Below are 17,096 nucleotides of genomic sequence, written 5' to 3' on the forward strand. Positions count from 1 at the left end.
CTTTGCTGTACAGTAGTAATGAACACGACATTGTAAATCAACTATACTTCAATAAAAAATAAAATAAAAAAGGGGAAATAAAGCAAAAAAAAAAAGTTGTGGTACCCTTGCCTCCAACCTTGGTTTCCGGGGTCCCATTTGTCACAGCCATACAGACTGTCATATACCCAGTGGCCACCAGGTGGGGTCCCAGGACACAACTGCCTCCTGAGCAGAGCGGGCCGTTACTCCAAGTGGCATCAGTGCCCGGCCCTTCCAGCTCCGTGCCAGTTGCTTTGGCAGTGACATTGACCATAAAATAGAGAAGCAGCACGGAGGGAGTATTTATTTCTAAGGAAACAGTGACGTTTTCCACTCAGCATCCCAGAGCTCAAGGGAGAGCCTGAAGGGACCATTTTGTTCCTGTTTTAGTTCCAGGAAGTGTCCTTGTGCCCAGCCTGGGAGGGTTCCCAGCTTTCGTGACTTTCTCGGCTTCTTCTGTGCTCCCTGGCCTCTCCAGGGCGTTCCACGGCGGGACCTGGTTCCCTCCAGGCCAAGTGGCTGGCCGAGGTCTGGGCTCCCAAGGAGGATGGCGGGGGTGGCCCCAGGCTGGGCCTCTGTCCCTCACATGTGTCCCTTTGAGGGTCACCTCAGGACCCTTTCCCTTCCCAGCCCTGTCACTGCTCCCACACCTGTTTACCCAGACCCCCCTGCTGTCCACGCTGTGGGCGGAGGGTCTAAGGCCTGGGGGGGTGGTGCTAGCAGGGGGTCCCGAGCAACCCGGAGCCTCCACCTCTCCCCAGACAGATGCCTCTTTCTCATCCCTTCCCTTCCGCCCTCCTCCACTCCCTTTCCTCCACTTCTTCACCCCCCAGCCCCTTCCCCTCCCCCCACCACCCTGCCCAATTCAACTCAGGCTGGTCAGTCCGCCAGGCATTTACTTAGTATCCCCCATGTCCCAGCCCTGCACTAGCTCTGCACGGGCCACACTTACCCGTGTAGACACTCGCCCAGCAACCAGCTACCCCCTAAAGCTGCCCCTCCCCTTTTGCCTACAAGGGGCCACAGCCGAAGGAGTACCTGACAGTCACTCGGGGGTCGTGGGTCACTCCACACATCATGGAGGCCTGGGTTCCCTTGATGACGCTCTGGTCCTGGGGGGGCTTGGTGATGCGGGTCCGGGCTGAAAGAGAGCAGGGAGACGGCGTGGTGGGAAGGGAAACAGGTGGGTCCCACACAGACAGGTGAGATGCAGGTGTAGGGGAGGGGGACCTTCAGGTGAACGGCACCCGAGTGGCTGAATTCTACGGGTGGACTGGTCTGCTGTGGTCAGTGTCCCAGAACGTTAAGAACCACGTGCTTCCACGGTATGGGATTCTTGGAAGCCACGATCACAGTGGGGGCTCTTTTAATTTTGCTCCCACAAACCCACGCAAGGGATGAAGAAAGATCAGGGCTGTGTTCCCAGCACACCAGTGGTCCAGCCAGGGTAAAAATAGGATTGTCTGATTCTGGGTCTAATGCCCACCATCACCCACCAGGCCCCTGGCGCTCAGCTAGAAGGGCGGCCCACACCTACGTGTGGTACCAGACCCCAAGTGGTACCATCTGAGGGTGGGAAGGGGCTTGGGAAGTTGCCCCAGAGCAGGGGTCACAAACCACAGCCTGGGGTCGAGCCCAGCTGGGGGCCTGGCTGGGTAAATTCCCCCGTCCTGGCACTCAGCCACACCCACTGGATTCACCACCATCTACAGCTGCTTTCTTGATGAAACAGAGGAGTTCATGGAGCTGTGACAGAGACTGTTTGGCTCACAAAGCCTAAAATATTTACTATCTGGCCCTTTACAGAAAAAGTGTGCTGATTTCGGCCCTAAAGTCTATGCCCATCAGCTCTCTCTTCTCTCAGCTTGGCCAGGCACGGCCAGAGCCTCGCTCACACGGCATCACCCGCGGGACCTTGGCCTTCCTGTGGCCTGTCCTCTGCATTGATCCATCCAGGTCCTTCTTGTAAGACGTGCCGGCTGGACAGACATGTGGATGTGGAGCTGCAGGGGCTCGCGCGCGCTCAGCGCCAACTAACCAACTAACTAAAGAGCTCCCGCTTGCCCTTCATACTCACCCCACACAACCAGGTCGGCCGAGGCTTCGTCGACCCCCCGAGAGTTGGTGGCCAAACAGGTGTAGGTGCCGGCGTCGGAGGTGTGCGTGGGGCTGACGAGCAGGCTGCCGGATTCCAGGAGCGTGAAGCGAGGCAGCTGGACTGAGCCGCTGGCCAGGATGCGCTCCCCTGGGGCGACACGGGGTTGGGGGGGATGCATGGGTTCAGGCTGCCGCCCTGGCACACTGACATCGCCAAGGGCCTGGACGGCACTCCCACCCGTCCCCGGCCCGTCTGGGGCAGGGTGAGCTCAGGCAAGCTCCCAGCTTCAGAAAGGCTGGAAGGGCCACCGGTGGGGGGATGGTGGTGGCAGCGGGGCTGGGGACCAGAATGGTTTCTGACTTGGTGATGGACACAAGGGCACACGGTCACAGAGTGGGTGGCCCAGAGCCCGGGTCTCCTGATGTCTCTCCACCCACCGCGCTGTCTGCCCTTCACCAGAGGAAGCCAGCACTGTCTCTTGACGCTGCCGGGCACAGCCCTCGGAGGCAGCTGGCACCTGGGCTGGGGGGAAGGGGACAGAGAGCTCTGACAAAGTGGTGACAAGCATCCTGTGGGAGGATGCTTCTGGAGGGTCACCTGCAGGGGAGCGGAGGAAAGTGATGGGTGGGAACAGTAAGGGGTGGGGGCGGAGAGGGACACATAGGGCAGGGGCAGCCCTTGTCAGGACGGACCTCCCTCTGCAGTGGGACCTAGGGAGGCCTGGAAAGAGGGAGAGGGAGGGAGGGAGGGAGGGAGGGAGAGGATACGCCGTGTGTGAGTGAGTCTGAGAGTGCAGGTTTTCGTGATTGTACCTATTTTAGAGAAAATCCCACCTGTCTGTACAGAGGGGACTGTCCATGTGCAAGTCTGGCGGGGAGCGCGTCCCTCTGCACACACGTGTGGGCATACTGAACAAGTGAGCGTGTTAGGTGGGTGTGTTTACTTCTGGGCCTGAGTGTGCCCACACTCCCCCCACCAATAGTGATGGGGTATCTACTGTGTGTCAGACTCTGTTCTAGGCCCTGGGGAGATAGCAGGGGACAAAATCGAAAGCCCTGACCTCGTGGGGGGCCAGGCAATAAGCAAAACCAAGGTGCAGATGATCTTGCGTATTAGAAGGTGGGAAAATAAAGCAGCGGGGGGTCGGGGGAGGGCCTGGGTGAGTCCTGTGGAGAAGGTTCATCTGAGCAGAGGCCTGGGGGTGTGAGTGAGTGACTCTGTGTGTGTGTGTGTACATGTGTGTGTGTCCCCGGGGAGGGCTGTGAAGGTGAGTGTACAATGCAGAGTGTGGAGGAGTCACGCGGGGTGGGTGGACCTAGGTAGACGGCTTGGGCTTTGGTGGCTCAGGTGTCTGGAGCCCCACAAGCTGCCTGCGGAGCGGGGATGGCCTCCTACCTGTACGAACAACCTTCACCGGGATGTTACATCAGCCATCATTGTTTGGGCCTCCCTACTTCCCAGGCACAGAGCAGGCCCTGCATGAGCATCCTCTCGTCTAGTTTTCATGCCGCTCCCAGGTATGCGTCCTACTGTCCCCATTTTACAGATGGGAACCTTGAGGCTCCAAGGTCACAGGCCTCACAAGAGGTAGAGCTGAGCCTTGAGCCCGGCAGGGTGGCACGTGGTACCTACCGTCGTGTGAAAGAAACCGTCTTGGGTTGTACAGTGCACAACCTTCCCAACTGTACATGGGAAACCCCACCAGGCTGGCTCCAGAACTGAGCCCTGAGGACTGCCCTAGACTTTGTCACGTGGCCACACCCTCCAAAGCAGATCTGTCTCAGCTACCTTTCTGCCAAGTGATGGCCGGCCGGGGCGCCCCCGAAGTCTCACAAGCCAGCACCACTGACATGCCGTCAATCACCGTGCTGTCCAGGGGGCCCCTGGTGATGTTGGGGGCGATGCCTGCGAAGGGAGACAGTGGGGCCTCTTAGGCACACCCCGGGTCCTTGTTCTGCCCTGCCACTCCCGCTGGCTGAAGTGGGTCCCTCTGCAGGGAAGGATGCAGGTGTCCTGACAGGGCCCCAGCATTGGGAAGAAGCCCGGAAGGCCCACGAGGGGCTCCCCTTACCACCTGCCCCGTGGAAGGACCCAGGTGACACCAGTCCCCACCCTGCCTTGATTCTCAAGTCTCCATTTAGGGGAAACTGAGGACCCCCAAGGGCAGCTGACACCCTCCATGACAAGGTAAATGGGATTCATCCTTCATCAAATGTGAAATCGAGGCTCTGGTTTGTAAAAGAAAAAACGGTGCTGGCTGCAGAAGCAGCAGGTGTCACTGGCCAGAGCCACCCGGCCCCGGGGGACAGCCTTCTGGGATCCTGTCTCTGCACCGCACAGCATCCTGTTCTCAAGAGGCCCCTGGCTTGCAGGAAAGCTGCGTCCTGGGTGGGAGGGGCTCGTGCAGGACAGGAAAGGTCGACTCACTGGTGACGGCCAGGTAGGTGGAGGTCTGCACCTCGCCGGCCGCGTTGCGGGCGAAGCACTGGAACATGCCGGTGTCGTCGGGCACTAGCCCGCTGATCTGCAGGCCCCCGTCGCCTCGCTGCCGGAAGCGGCTTAGCCTCCCCACCTCCACCACGGCCGAGTCCTTGTACCAGGTGATGGAGGGTGGCGGCACACCTGTGGGAGACGAGCGCCCACCGTCAGCCGCCCCTGAGGGATGCCCAGGTAGAGGCTGAGGCAGCAAGTCCTCGGAGGGGGGGCGGGGTGTCCCTGGGGTGTCTTGGTTTCTAGAACCTTCTCAGAGGTGCCACTGTTGGTCTTGGGAGCGGGGAAAGATTTTCTCAGAGGGACAGTTCTCAAATTCTCATCGAGTAGGCATTCCAGGAAAATTTAAAAGATCCTGGGGTTAGTTTAGCTTGGAAAGGCTGGACTGGACAAGCTCCATTTTTTCTGCAATATTTAGCAGAGTCTTTTGTGTGCTCTGGGAACCTCCAACTGGGCTTTCACAAACCCAGGTGACCAGAGAACCCTGTGTCAAGGGGCATGCGGATGGGATCAGCATTCCTTCGGAAGCCCCCTCCTACCGGGTCGCACGGGGAGGTGAATGGGGCTCCCCTTACGCCTCAGCCTTCCCCAGGCTATGTCCCCAGCCTGGCATGCTCTTCCCATAGGTATCCCCTGGCCCTCTCACCTCTCCCACTGCGTCTCTGCTCAAATGTGACTTCTACAGAAAAGGTCCCCAAACCCCGTTCGAAAGACCACCCCGTGGCTCCGAGCCCCCTCAGCCTGCTTGGTGTTCCTTCCCAGCACTTTTCAACCCTGACGTCCTCTAATAGTTCATCCAGTCCAAGCAGAGCCTTCTTTCACATTGTAACGTCTCAAATCAGGACGTGTCTTACAATCGACAGCATGTCATAATTTAATTGGCAGTCCCTTTTCTTTCTTAGAGGCACATGAAATAATGGGGCATCTTACAACCCATGGCATTTTAGATGAAGTGAAATACGCTCTCTTTATTTGCTTATTGGTTTGTCTACCTTCCTCATGAGAACGTAAGTTCTGTAAGAGCGGGGATTCGGCTGTTTGGTTCATCCCGTGTCTCTCCAGCCCCGAGAACAGTATCGGCACATGATAAGCCCTCCAAAACCTTTGTTCAATAAATGAATGGATCTGTCTTCCCCTGGTGTGGTCTCAGAACCGGGGTCAGGATCCCCCCTCCCCCTGCACTGGACCCTCCCTCCTACCTGGGCTACATTCTCCTCTCTGTTCAATGTCAGACCCTGTCCCGTCATGCACGCTCTCCCCTATCATCCCATCATCCCAGATTTCACCCTGGTTTCGGGGTGCCTTTGAGCTCAGTGGAACCTGAAGGGGGGGTGGGGATGAGAAAAGTAGAAAGTCTGCAAGAATTCTGACAAGGCGGGGTTAAGTAAAAATGGTGGGAGGAGGTGAAGCAAAATGGCCCAGACACCAGGCAGAGATGCACTCAGTTCTGACATAACGATAATTTGGCATTGTCTACGACTCTCAAATTATGGGCAATTTAGGTCTGTCACCTATCCTGAAATTACGGTAATTTGGATTCATTTGTAACCTTCAAGTTATGGTAACAGGGGGTTGATTTCCAGCTCTGAGATTATGGTAATTTGGCCTGTTGTTTCCTGGGGTGTCTGCCTACAGCCAGACTGACTCTCTGCTCAGTGATGAGAAGGATGAGAATTTAGAAAAGTCCGTGTCAGGGACAGGAGCGGCTGAAGGTCCGGGGGTCCCTGTCCCCCTCCATCCACACCACCGCGTTACCTTTGGCCCGACAGGGGACGTCCACCACTTTCTCCATCTCTGCTGTGATGTGTCTCTCTGGCTCCTTGACAAACTGAGGCGGTTCTGCAGGAGGGGGGACGGGGCGGGGGTGTCAGAGCTGTGCTCCTGTTGGTATGGCCACCGTTTGGGGGGTCACCCTTAAGTAGGCCCCATGCTTGGGGGACCCCAGCAGCCCCACCCCGTCTCACCCAGCACAGACAGGTAGGCGCCACGGACGACAGAGGAGGCACTGCTGCCGCGAAGGATGGCCTCACACTCGTAGTAACCGGCGTCGCTGCCCGTGGGGTTGGGGATGGTGAGCCGGCGGTTGTAGTCGCTGATGCCGCTGGACAGCAGCACCCCATCCTTCTTCCAAGTGATGTGCAGCTTGATCAGGGGCCTGGGTTGGGGGGGGGTGCGAGGGAGGCAGGCCATCAGCCACAGAGACTTCAGAGGCCCGAGAGGCAGGGCAGGGCATGGTAAGGACTGCAGGTCCGGGGCCAGGCTGCCTGGGTTTGCCCACGCCCCTGACACTCTCTAGGTGCAAGCCGTTCTTTGGCGCGGCTCCTTCAGTGCTCTGGGCCTCAGTTTCCTCGTCTGTGAAATGGGGGCAACCGTGCCCACCCGGGGGTTGTGGCGAGGGTGGATGGATTCACTCAGGACCCGGTCCCGGGGGTAACTCGTGCTCGGGGGCTTTTGAGAGCAGAAACGTGTCCTTCCCACGCATCTCTCTTTCTTCTGCTCTGCTCCGCGTGCCGTGCCCCATCCCACAGAAGTCAGTGGATAGGAAAGTGTGAAAGGTGAGCGAAAGTGACAAGTTGAAATGGGAGGGAAGCACCCAAAGTTTGGAGATGGGGAAACAAAGGCAGGCAGGTGGACATACGCACCCCCTACTCTGAGAGAGGGCTGAGGGTGTGAGTTGGGCCCCCTTTCCTCCATCACTGACCCCGGCTCCCCGAGGACCCCTGAGCTGGGGTTGGCCCGGCTCTCCTGTTTAGCACCTCATGGATCCCTAAGGGCGGATCTGCCAAAGTGGGGTCCGTGCTAGCTCCCCGGGGGCTCAGAGGGGTCCCACGAAAAAGGGGTTTCATGGTCAAGTGCGTTTGGGCAGCCTGGCCTGAATGGTGTTATGTAGGTTCTTCTCTGCTCCCTTAACGTGCTCTGTTGCATCCTGGCGGCCTTTCCCCTACTTGTGAGAAACTTGGGTTCTGAGAAATGTACTTTTATGTATTAAAAAATTTTTTTTGGCTGCGTTGGGTCTTAGTTGCGGCACGTGGGCTCTTTCGTTGTGGTGCGCCGGCTTCTCTCTAGCTGTGGCATGCGGGTTTTCTCTCTCTAGTTGTGGCGCGCGTGCTCAGTAGTTGTGGTGCACGAGCTTAGTTGCCCCACGGCATGTGGGAATCTTAGTTCCCCGACCAGGGATCGAACCTGTGTCCCCTGCCCCGGAAGGCGGATTCTTTACCACTGGATCACCAGGGAAGTCCCTGAGAAGCGTACTTTTAGAAGCACTGCTACAGAGATACGCTGTCCGGGAAACTTCAGCTGGGGGAGACCTTGGGGTCACTGGTCTAACTGCCCACTCCATCACATTGGATCATCTTTCTGGAGCACTTAGGAGGTGTCAGGTCGGGCTGGCTCCAGCATTCTACCTGCATGCCTCACTGCTGAGGTAGGTGCTGCGTCATTTCCCATTTTATAGCCAAGGACACTAAGGCCCAGAGCCTGGCAGTGAGCATGGGCCCGAGGGGTGGTGGCTTGTTGTATTGCAACTCTGCTATCGGTCAGCTGGGTGACCTTTGGTAGGTTGCTTGCCCTCTCTGGGCTTCAGAGTAGTGACACCTACGTGGGTAGCTGTTGGAAGAAAGGAGGTTTTGTGGGAGGGCATGTAGCACAGTGCCCACACACGACCAAGGGAGAGAAGTGAGGGTCGTACACGGCTGAGAAGGGGCCGCATTTGCACCTGACCCCAGGTCTACCCTCCTGCAAAGTCCATCACGTGACCTGTCTCCTAGCACAGCTTTCCTCTTGCCCATGCCTGCACGCGAGGAGGGCACTGCTGGCAGAGGTGAGCCACCCATCTCCAGGCTGCTCTGAACGTTGGAAGTATGAGTGGATCCCCCACCGGCCCCAAATATCCCGGGCTGGGATCTGCTGGCCCGTAACTGCTGCCATGCCTCGAGGCGTGGGCTCTCCCCTCGGGCGGGCCCTGCTTGCATCCGAGGGCTCTGTGATGGCCCACCTATCACCCCTCCTCTAGGCTAAATACCCCATCTTCTTTCATGGGTCCTCACGTGACACTTCTGGGCCTGTCTGAATTCCGACTGGTCTCCTCCGAGCCCACAGGTCAGGAGCGCTCGCTGGAGTTAAAGTGGGGGAGGGGCACTGCCCACCTGGCATTGGCCACGCACTCCATGGTCACCTCCGAGGTCCCGGTCACCACGCTGGTGTTCTTGGGAGGAATGATGATGGTTGGAGCGATGGGGTCTGCGGGGCCCCCTACATCTGGAGAGAGGACAGGTGTCAGCTGGGAACAGAGGCCGGAAATCCCACCCCCCTTTAGAGGGATGCCACGGGAGACCTTTGTCCTCACGGAGCGGGGGCAGGTGGCCATGGGGCAGACGCCCCAGCAGCCCCAGAGCCGAACCTCCAGACACGGACCCTGGGGTCCCTTCCACCTCCTCTGCTGATGGGTCTCCACACAGTGTCCAGGGAGAGTGCACTGGAGACCTCAAGACCTCTCCCGCTCCTCCGGTAATGCAGCCACTCCCTCGTCCCCATCCCCCTGTCCTGGCTTTTTGCCTTCAAAATCCTTCCCTCCACATGCATTTATCTTGTTGGCTTACTGGTTCATTTGCCACCTCTTCTACCAGAATGCAAACTCCCTGTAGTTGGCTGAACACTGTCCCCCAAATCCAAGTCCATGGCAGCTGTGAATGTCACCTTATTTGAAAATAGGGTCTTTGCAAGAGCAATCAAGTTAAGATGCAGTCCTACCGCATCAGGGTGGGCCCGAAGTCCAATATGATGTGTCCTTATAAGAAGAGGGAAATTTAGACACAGACCCACAGGGGAGACGGCCAGGTGAAGACAGAGGCAGAGACTGCAGTAATGAATTACAAGCCAAGGAACATCAAGGATTGTCTGCAACTACCACAGGCTTGGAGAGGCAGGAAAGGACCCTCCCTTACACCTGTCAGAGAGAGCATGGGCACGCTGACACCTTGATTTCAGACTTCTATGCGAGAGTAAATTTCTGTTGTGATAGGTCACCCAGTTTGTGGCCCTTAGGAAATGAATACATTCTATGAGGCAGGAACCTCATTTGTTTTTGCTTTGGACTGAATTGTCCCCACCCCCACCCCCATTCATATGTTGGAGCCCTAACTCCCCTGTGTTTGGGGTGACGTCTTTAAGAGGTAATTGGGTTAAATAAGGTCATATGGGTGGGGCCCTAATCCAACAGGGCTAGTGCCTTGGTAAGATGAGGAAAAGGCCCCAGAGCTCTCTCTCTGCCATGTGAGGACACAGTAAGAAGGCAGCCATCTGCAAGCCAGGGAAGAGAGCCTTCAGCCAAAACCAACCATGTTGGTACCTTCATCTTGGACTTCCAGAACTATGACAAGTAAATGCCTGTGTTTGAGCCCCACCGTCTGTGGCATTCTGTCACGGCAGCCTGAGTCAAGACAGTCCTGTTCGCCCCCACTTCCAGAACCATGCCACACAGCACACAGTAGGTGCTCAAATACATCTGTTAGGCGAATGAACGCATGGGACTGGAGCTATCGTTGTATAACTTCCAGGGTCGACGATTAAAATGAAAGAGAACTTATCATGACTGGGCTTTATTAAAGCAGAACACCCCAAAAACGCCCCAAACTCTCCTAACAGAGGCAGGAGCATTTCCTTTTTTATAGTTTTTGAGCTCTTTAAGAAGTGGCCAGGTTCTTAACTTTGTGGGTCAGTGCAGGCCCAATACTGGCAGAAACTCCAATATTCTCTGTACACCTGCTCTATGGCTCCCAGCAATACAGCCACCAAGGACTTGCTCTCACAACAAATCCATCCAGGTGGCCCCTAACCGGGAGGCTCTGGAGGTGCAGGTCATAATGAAACACACAGCCCCCCAGGCCACAGCAACAGGACATGCTTTATGGGGACGTCAGTCCACCCCAGTCAGCCCCGGGAAGGGTTTTCCTGCCGGGCCTCCAGGCCTTGCTGGGAATAAAATGTAAACAATAAACTAAAATGAAGGGGGGAAGAAAGGAAGCTTATAAACCAAAATGACTGCAACCATGTAAGAGCCTCATGTAGGCGCCATAAAGAGCGACGGGACTGAAAGCTGCTGACGTCGCTGAGTCCATGAAAGTGCCCCACGCTGTCTACTGCACGCCGCGGTGCGCAGCTACGGAGGCCCAGACGACTGGCGCACGAGGAGAAGACAGACAGAGCCCCACGGCGTCATGGGTAAACAGAGCCCTCGGAGTTTAAAAATAGGAGGGCTGCCCCCCCCACCTCAGGGCTGCCTTGTTGGCTTTAGGAGGTTAAAGGGGTGACTGACACCCACCCAGGGACCCTGTCCTGCCCAGATCCAGGTGGCTGCTTGCAGGGTACGAGGGAAAGGGCCCCGGATGCAGTGAAGGAGGGCCTGGCGGGCAGGAAGGCCTGGCTCAAACTCTTGCTCTGCCCCAGGCGTCCTGGGCGTGACTCCGGCTGCCATCCCCCCGAGTCTCTCAGTTTTTCTCAGCTGCAGAAAGGGGGTAGAAATCACCGCCTCTCAGGGTTGTGTGGGACCAGCTCCCGACTCGACAAATCTTTTCTGGGTAAGGGCTCTGTGTGTGCCAGACTGTACCAGGCACCAGGGATTCCCTGCCGAATGAGATGGGTGGGGGGTCTGTCCTCATGGCGTGCAGTCGCGTGGACGGCTAAGAGATTAAAGATGCGCATGACGGGTGTTGGAAGGAGGGTCCGGGGGGGGGCACGGCTAGGCTGCTCTGGGGTAAGCGCAGAGTCCCTGGCACACAGTAGGTCCTCAACAGATGACGGTCCCTCCTCTGGGGACTTGTCTGCCTGAGCTTGGGTGGGGGGTTTCCTTGTTTCTTCCCTCCACCCCCAGCCCAGCCTGGACCAAGTGATGGAGCCAGAGGCTACCAGGAGGTGGAGTCATGGACTCTCAGGGGCCTCTTGACCGAGGGAAGGAGGACACACGTGTTCAGGGCTACGGGAGATCAGGCAAAGCCTCGAGTGCTCCCTGGGGACTCACAGGAGATGGGGGAACTTGAGTGGAACTCAGAGAAGCCAGAGGAAGAAGAACATTCCAGAAGAGAAGCGCTGTGTGAGTGAAGGTGAGCTGAATGGGGGGAGCCGGAGGTAAATGTGGGCGTGACGCCGGAGTGGCCTCAGAGCGCTGGGATGGATGAGAGGGGAGAGCCCCAGAGCAGACGTGACGGACCCTGGCCCACATGCTGCCCCGTCCCCAGCCCACTCTCCTGATGGGTCAGTGCTTTTCATGGCTGAGCCCAGAGGTGTCCTCAGAATCCTTCTTAACAAAGCACCAACAATGGATCAGAGCTGGCCGATGAGGTGAATCCCATTTTCCATCCCTGCTAGGGGGAGTAGATCTGACTGGGAGAAGTTGGGTCAGGGCCAGATTCCTGAGAATTTCCAAGCTGGGCTATGGGCTGGAAGTCAGCCCTAGGTGGGCACATTACACGGAGGGGTCGACAGACACGAGGAAAAGATGCCTGGACATGGGGCCCCCTTTACAGAGAAAAGTTAAGCCCCAGAGGAACAGGTTTTCAAAGAAGGGAGATGGGTTGGGATTTTGTCACCCTGGGGTGGAGATGGCGGTGGGATGTCGGAATGAAGGTACTCAAGGGGGGACATTCAGGAACACGAGGCAGGAGCCCCGGGGGGTGACGCGCCCGGAGAGAACAGGAGGGTGGGGCGAGGGGGACCCCGGGGACCAGGGGTGGGGGAGTGGGAGGCACAAAGGGCAGAGAACCAGGCATTGGCTTGTTCACGTCAGGGGAGAAGGAAGCAGGAGACGGGAGAACAGGGGGAGACACGCAGGGCTGAGGAAGCTCAGGTTACGGGGTGCCAAGAGGGGGGTCAGTGGAGAGAATCAGGATGCAGGAAGTGGGTTTGCAACCAGGAGGTCACCAGTGGCAGGCGCTGGAGAAAGCAGGGGAGCCGGTGGCAGCCACGACTGGGAGGTAAAGACTGGGGTGGGGTAACTTCTGAAAAGTCTCGAGGTGCCTCTCAGGGGGCGGCAGTGGCCAAGAGGGAGATCTGTTTCCCTCTGGGACGTCTGGGGAGCTGTTAATGAGGTGAGCTTGGCAGCCAGGGAAACACGGTTCCATTCTCGGGTTTGCGCATCATTAGCGAATGTCGCCGGGAAGTAAATTGCTTCACCTCTTAGGCCTGTTTCCCCCGCTTTTGTAACTCGTGGAGGGGAATGACAGACTGCCTCCAGGGTTTGCTGTAACGATGGAGCACCAGAGTGCCGGCTGGTGCCCAGCACGTGGGGCGGCGGAAAGGGAGGCTGTTGGTGTGGTGTGGAGGCAGAGGGGGACCGCTCGGGTGGACCCACCCTCGGCAGGACGCACCTTTCTAGCAGGCGCTCCCTGCAGGGAGGCCTGTACTGACTCAGGGTCTCGGGAGGGCCAGCCAGGGGGACGGGGACAGCCTGGCCATGCTCAGGCACTGCTCTGGACAGTGGGGTGAATGGGGCCCTAAAGATCAGGCAAGAAAACCACCTGCAAACCAGAGCAAGGACGGGCATCTTCCTCACGAGCTCGCGATGTGGACGGGGTCCTGGGGCACGAGGAAGCTTAGGGGCTCCCCACATGGGGGCAAAGTTGGGTCTCGCTGCCCCAGGACGATTTTGATAACAGGCGCGATGGGGGACACCCACTCTGGTCCATTCTCCCCGAGTCATCTCATCGAATCCTCTTCCCAACTACGCTTTGCCACAGGCGAGGAAACTGTGGCTCGGGGACCACGTGACGGGGCCACGGGTCAAGGGGGTGGGGAGCAGGGAGGCGAGCTGCTCCCCTCTGCCGGGTAGGCTTCCAGGCACTCGCGGGCCCAGGGCAGACCTACCCTGTCCAGCATGGGCATGGGTGGGGCGAGAACCACAGGTGGCTACGAGCTCTTGAAACGTGACTGGTGCCCCTTTGACGCAATGGGATTTAATTTTACCTAATTTACATTTAATTAAAAGCGGATCCCTGAATCAGTTATTAGAACCGATTAGAACACTGTATGTGTGGAAAAACTTGGGCATACGATCCCACCTTTCCAGCTGTAAATTTTATGAAATCTAAATACAGATCACGTATTTCAGATGAAAACCCAGCATCCAAATTGAGATGTGCTTTAAGTGCAAAATACACATGGATTTTGAAGACTTAGTAAGAAAAGGAAACCCAGTGTAAGGCGTCTCATTAGTATTTTCTCGGTTGTATGTTCAACCGCTAATATTTTGGATATGTTGGGTAAATAAAACATAATAAGATTAATTTCACCAGTTTCTTTTTCCTTCTGGAAAAGTGAGGCCAGTGGCAAGTTTTAAATTACATATGTGGCTCATATTACAATTCTATTGGACAGTGCAGCTCTGATTGCCACCCAGTGGGACCATCAGCCAGGTATGAACTTTTCAAGAGCTGTGACAGTCCGTGTGAGGTCACCTGGGTGACACCTGGGCAGAGGGCAACTCGGGGGGGGGGTGTCCCTGGTCTTTGCTCTCTCCTTCTCCATTTCTGAAGAGCATGGATGTCCCCTGAGGGCTGCTAAGAGGCTGAGCTGCCCTGAGCAGAGGAGGGAGGAAGGGGGGAGGGGGGAGAGCAGAGGGAGAGGTGAGGCTTGGGTGAGACAGATGAGGGGAGATGCAGCCGGTGGTGGGCGGAGAGGCAATTGTTCCTAGGAAACTGGCCGGCAGGCCGGCAGTTGCGGGATTTGTGTCAGTGACAGTAACTGGGATTTGAAGTGCAGTCACTCGTGGGAGGAGAAATTAGCTGATAAGCAGCTGATTTCGCTCTCAATCCAGTACAAATCACCGTGAGAGCAGGTGGAGGGGGGTGATGGGGTGGGGGAGAAACAGACAACAGGGGTGCGGCGGGCGAGGCTTGGGCACACATGGGGGTCCCAAGGGATCCTGCCTGCCTCTCTTGGGCCAGCCGGAGGGCTGGGGGAGGCAGCTGGGAGTGAAGAGCCCGCCCAGTTGGCCAGGAGAACAGCTGGTGCAATTCCCGCCAGGAGGAGGGTGCCAGGGGAGGGGCTGGGGGATGGTCTCAGGGTCAGCTGAGTCACCCAGGAAGATGCCTGGCCTTGACTCGGACCGTGAGCATCCCTCCCACTAAACGATTCAATTCCATTAGCCCCTCTAAGCACTGGAAAATACATGGGGACAGACATCTCTCTGACGGTTACCTTCCTTTTCCTATAGAAACAGCAGCCCCAGGTCATGGGCTAGGCCCCAGGTTGCCGGGATGAGACTGAGACCCTGGCCCAGGTCAATGTCAGAGGTTACACCCGTGACCCTGATAGGTCGGTATCCAGACTGGAACTCTGCTCCCTGCACCCAGGTTTCTTTCTGGGCAGACAGGAATGTGGTCTGGGGGGAGGGGGTCACTGCACGTATGGGAGGGGCTTCTGCTGGTGCTCAGGAGGTCCAGGAATGGGCAGGTCGGGACTGGGTAACGTTCTGGGCTTTCTGGGCCCTTGAAGACAGAGGCTGGGATCAGAGGAAGGACACGGGAAGGTTCCGAGCTGGCGGACACCCTTCTCTCGCTGCTGGCGGGTCGTCCCAGCAGGACCGCGGATGATAAATGAGGCTGGCTTTCGGAGCAGCAGTTGTGCAGATGTGGAGGGACGTGAGCATCTGGCTCCCCCAGCCTGTGTGGCTGCTTGGCCGCTGCGGGAAGCTCTGGCCTTGTCCCGCATACTCTGTGACCCCCCACCCACCTCTCCATCCCAGGGATGGAGAATGGAGGGAGCGGGCCGGGGAGAACCAGGCCGGGGGGGACACCCCCAGCATCTCCATCACCCATCGGAAACCTGCCTTGAGCCTTGGCTGGACAAATACTTCTTTGCCAAAGACACCCAAGGAGTCACCCTTTGCATTTGCTATCCTCTGTGCTCTGCCACTGGGGAGAGCCTTGCCTCTCTCTTCCGGGGTGCGGGGTGGTCTCTGGGGATGGACACAGGGGCACTTTTAGGCAGGAGCCTGGGCAGACAGCAAGTGTTCCCATCGGTGAGGATGGCTTGGCTCCAAGTAGAAGTGGCGCTTTTTACATGCCAGCGGAGTAGAGACAGTCAGTACATTTCTTTAAAAATGAGCTTCCCATCTCCTGGCGGGCTCAGCCCACCAGCACCTGAGCCCCAGGGGTGGTGGTGATCCTCTAGTGCACACACTTTCTCCTATATCCCACGCCCTCCCTGGGCTCCCAGGGGCCCAGCTAACAGCCAACCTAAGTGTCCCCCCATCCTGATAGGGTCTCAGACTCGTCATGGGCGCGGGGTCTGGAATTCAGCTCCCTCCCGGCCTCCACCTCCCACTCCCACCCCCAGGTGGGCCTCTTCCTCCTTGGGATGGCGTCTCCCCCGCCCTTTCCCAGCCTCCCCCCTCCACCGCCATTCCATCTTCCCAATGACCCCCCGGAGCCCCATTCCCAAGATTTAACGACGGGCTGCACCATCGGTCCCGGGCCCTGCGGCTTACTTACTCTCCACGGCGAGAGCGATGGGCTGGCTGGTCTTGTTATCCCCATTCTTGTCATTAACAGCTTGTGCGTAGTAGCGGCCTGCGTCGGGAGCCACCGTTGACAGGATGACAAGGGCGTTCTCCAGGGTGATGGCTCTGGGGAGAGGAAAAGAACGCCTCTGCTGGGCCTGCTAAGCCTGAGCATCTGGGGATGCGAGCGGGGACGTGAAGCCAGGCACCCCAACACCCCCTTCTCCAGCCCGCCCCCTGGAACCACTTACTGCCTGAACTCCAGCCGTGTTTAGTTTGCAGAGAATCCCAATACTCCACCAGCGCTGGGGATCACACCCCAATACAGAACATGCCCAGGGGTCTGAAACTGTCCAGGTGACACTTCTCTGCCACTCCCCGCCCCCAGGCCTGGTTAGGGGCCAGAGCTCCCCTGGAATTCTACCCTTTCCTGTGTCACAGCATGGACGGCTGTGTGGGGTTATCTCTGCACCAGGAGTGTCTAGAACTAAAGAAATTCATTCACCAGAATCAGTGAATGAATGAATGAATGATGAGAGACGAGAATGAATTTAGAAATGAACATGATCATTCCAGAATCACTGCCTTAACCTAATCCTGAATCTGTTTAGGTTGGTTCAAAGGCTACAGCCTGCCTGTAACACAGCCTTCTGGGGTTCACATCTCCCCCCGTCCCCCTCTTAGGGTATCCGTTTACTTCTCCCCAAATCTGATCTATAAAAGAGGGGCCACCGGGGCTGGTAGAGAGGGAAAAAGGAGACGGGCCGGGTAGTGGGGTGCAGACGTGGGCTGTTTGCTCCCAGCCTGGTTCCCACTGCTGGGATCCCATCCTGCAGCCCCTTGGCTCCCATGTCCGCGGGCCGGGCGCAGGGCTTTTGCAGGCGGGAATTCGGGGACCCCACTGGACGCGGGTGCAGGAGCAATGCCCACCCTGGCTCTGCCAGGCACCCCCTCTCACCCATCCTCCTGATGACAAACAAAACCACTAGTTTGTCA

At 57.5% G+C, this 17,096-nt stretch overlaps 2 protein-coding genes across 4 annotated transcripts in view; one reads left to right on the top strand and one right to left on the bottom strand.

Moving 5' to 3' along the window:
* The window catches only part of RPL38 (ribosomal protein L38), a 797,591-nt gene that overhangs the window by 167,667 nt on the left and 612,828 nt on the right, over positions 1-17,096 (top strand). The gene's annotated exons all lie outside the window — the stretch shown is intronic.
* Positions 1-17,096, bottom strand: part of SDK2 (sidekick cell adhesion molecule 2) — a 267,076-nt gene that overhangs the window by 76,536 nt on the left and 173,444 nt on the right. For both annotated transcript variants that reach the window (XM_033438412.2, XM_004275434.3), the window contains exons 5-12: positions 16,093-16,226; positions 8,755-8,866; positions 6,574-6,764; positions 6,365-6,448; positions 4,547-4,741; positions 3,908-4,024; positions 2,099-2,266; positions 1,060-1,162 (exon numbers count right to left, since the gene is read on the bottom strand). In XM_033438412.2, coding sequence (XP_033294303.1) covers positions 1,060-1,162; positions 2,099-2,266; positions 3,908-4,024; positions 4,547-4,741; positions 6,365-6,448; positions 6,574-6,764; positions 8,755-8,866; positions 16,093-16,226 — 1,104 coding nt within the window. The remainder of the gene's footprint in view (positions 1-1,059; positions 1,163-2,098; positions 2,267-3,907; positions 4,025-4,546; positions 4,742-6,364; positions 6,449-6,573; positions 6,765-8,754; positions 8,867-16,092; positions 16,227-17,096) is intronic.

Source organism: Orcinus orca, chromosome 19, assembly GCF_937001465.1.
Source record: "Orcinus orca chromosome 19, mOrcOrc1.1, whole genome shotgun sequence".
NCBI lineage: Eukaryota > Metazoa > Chordata > Mammalia > Artiodactyla > Delphinidae > Orcinus > Orcinus orca.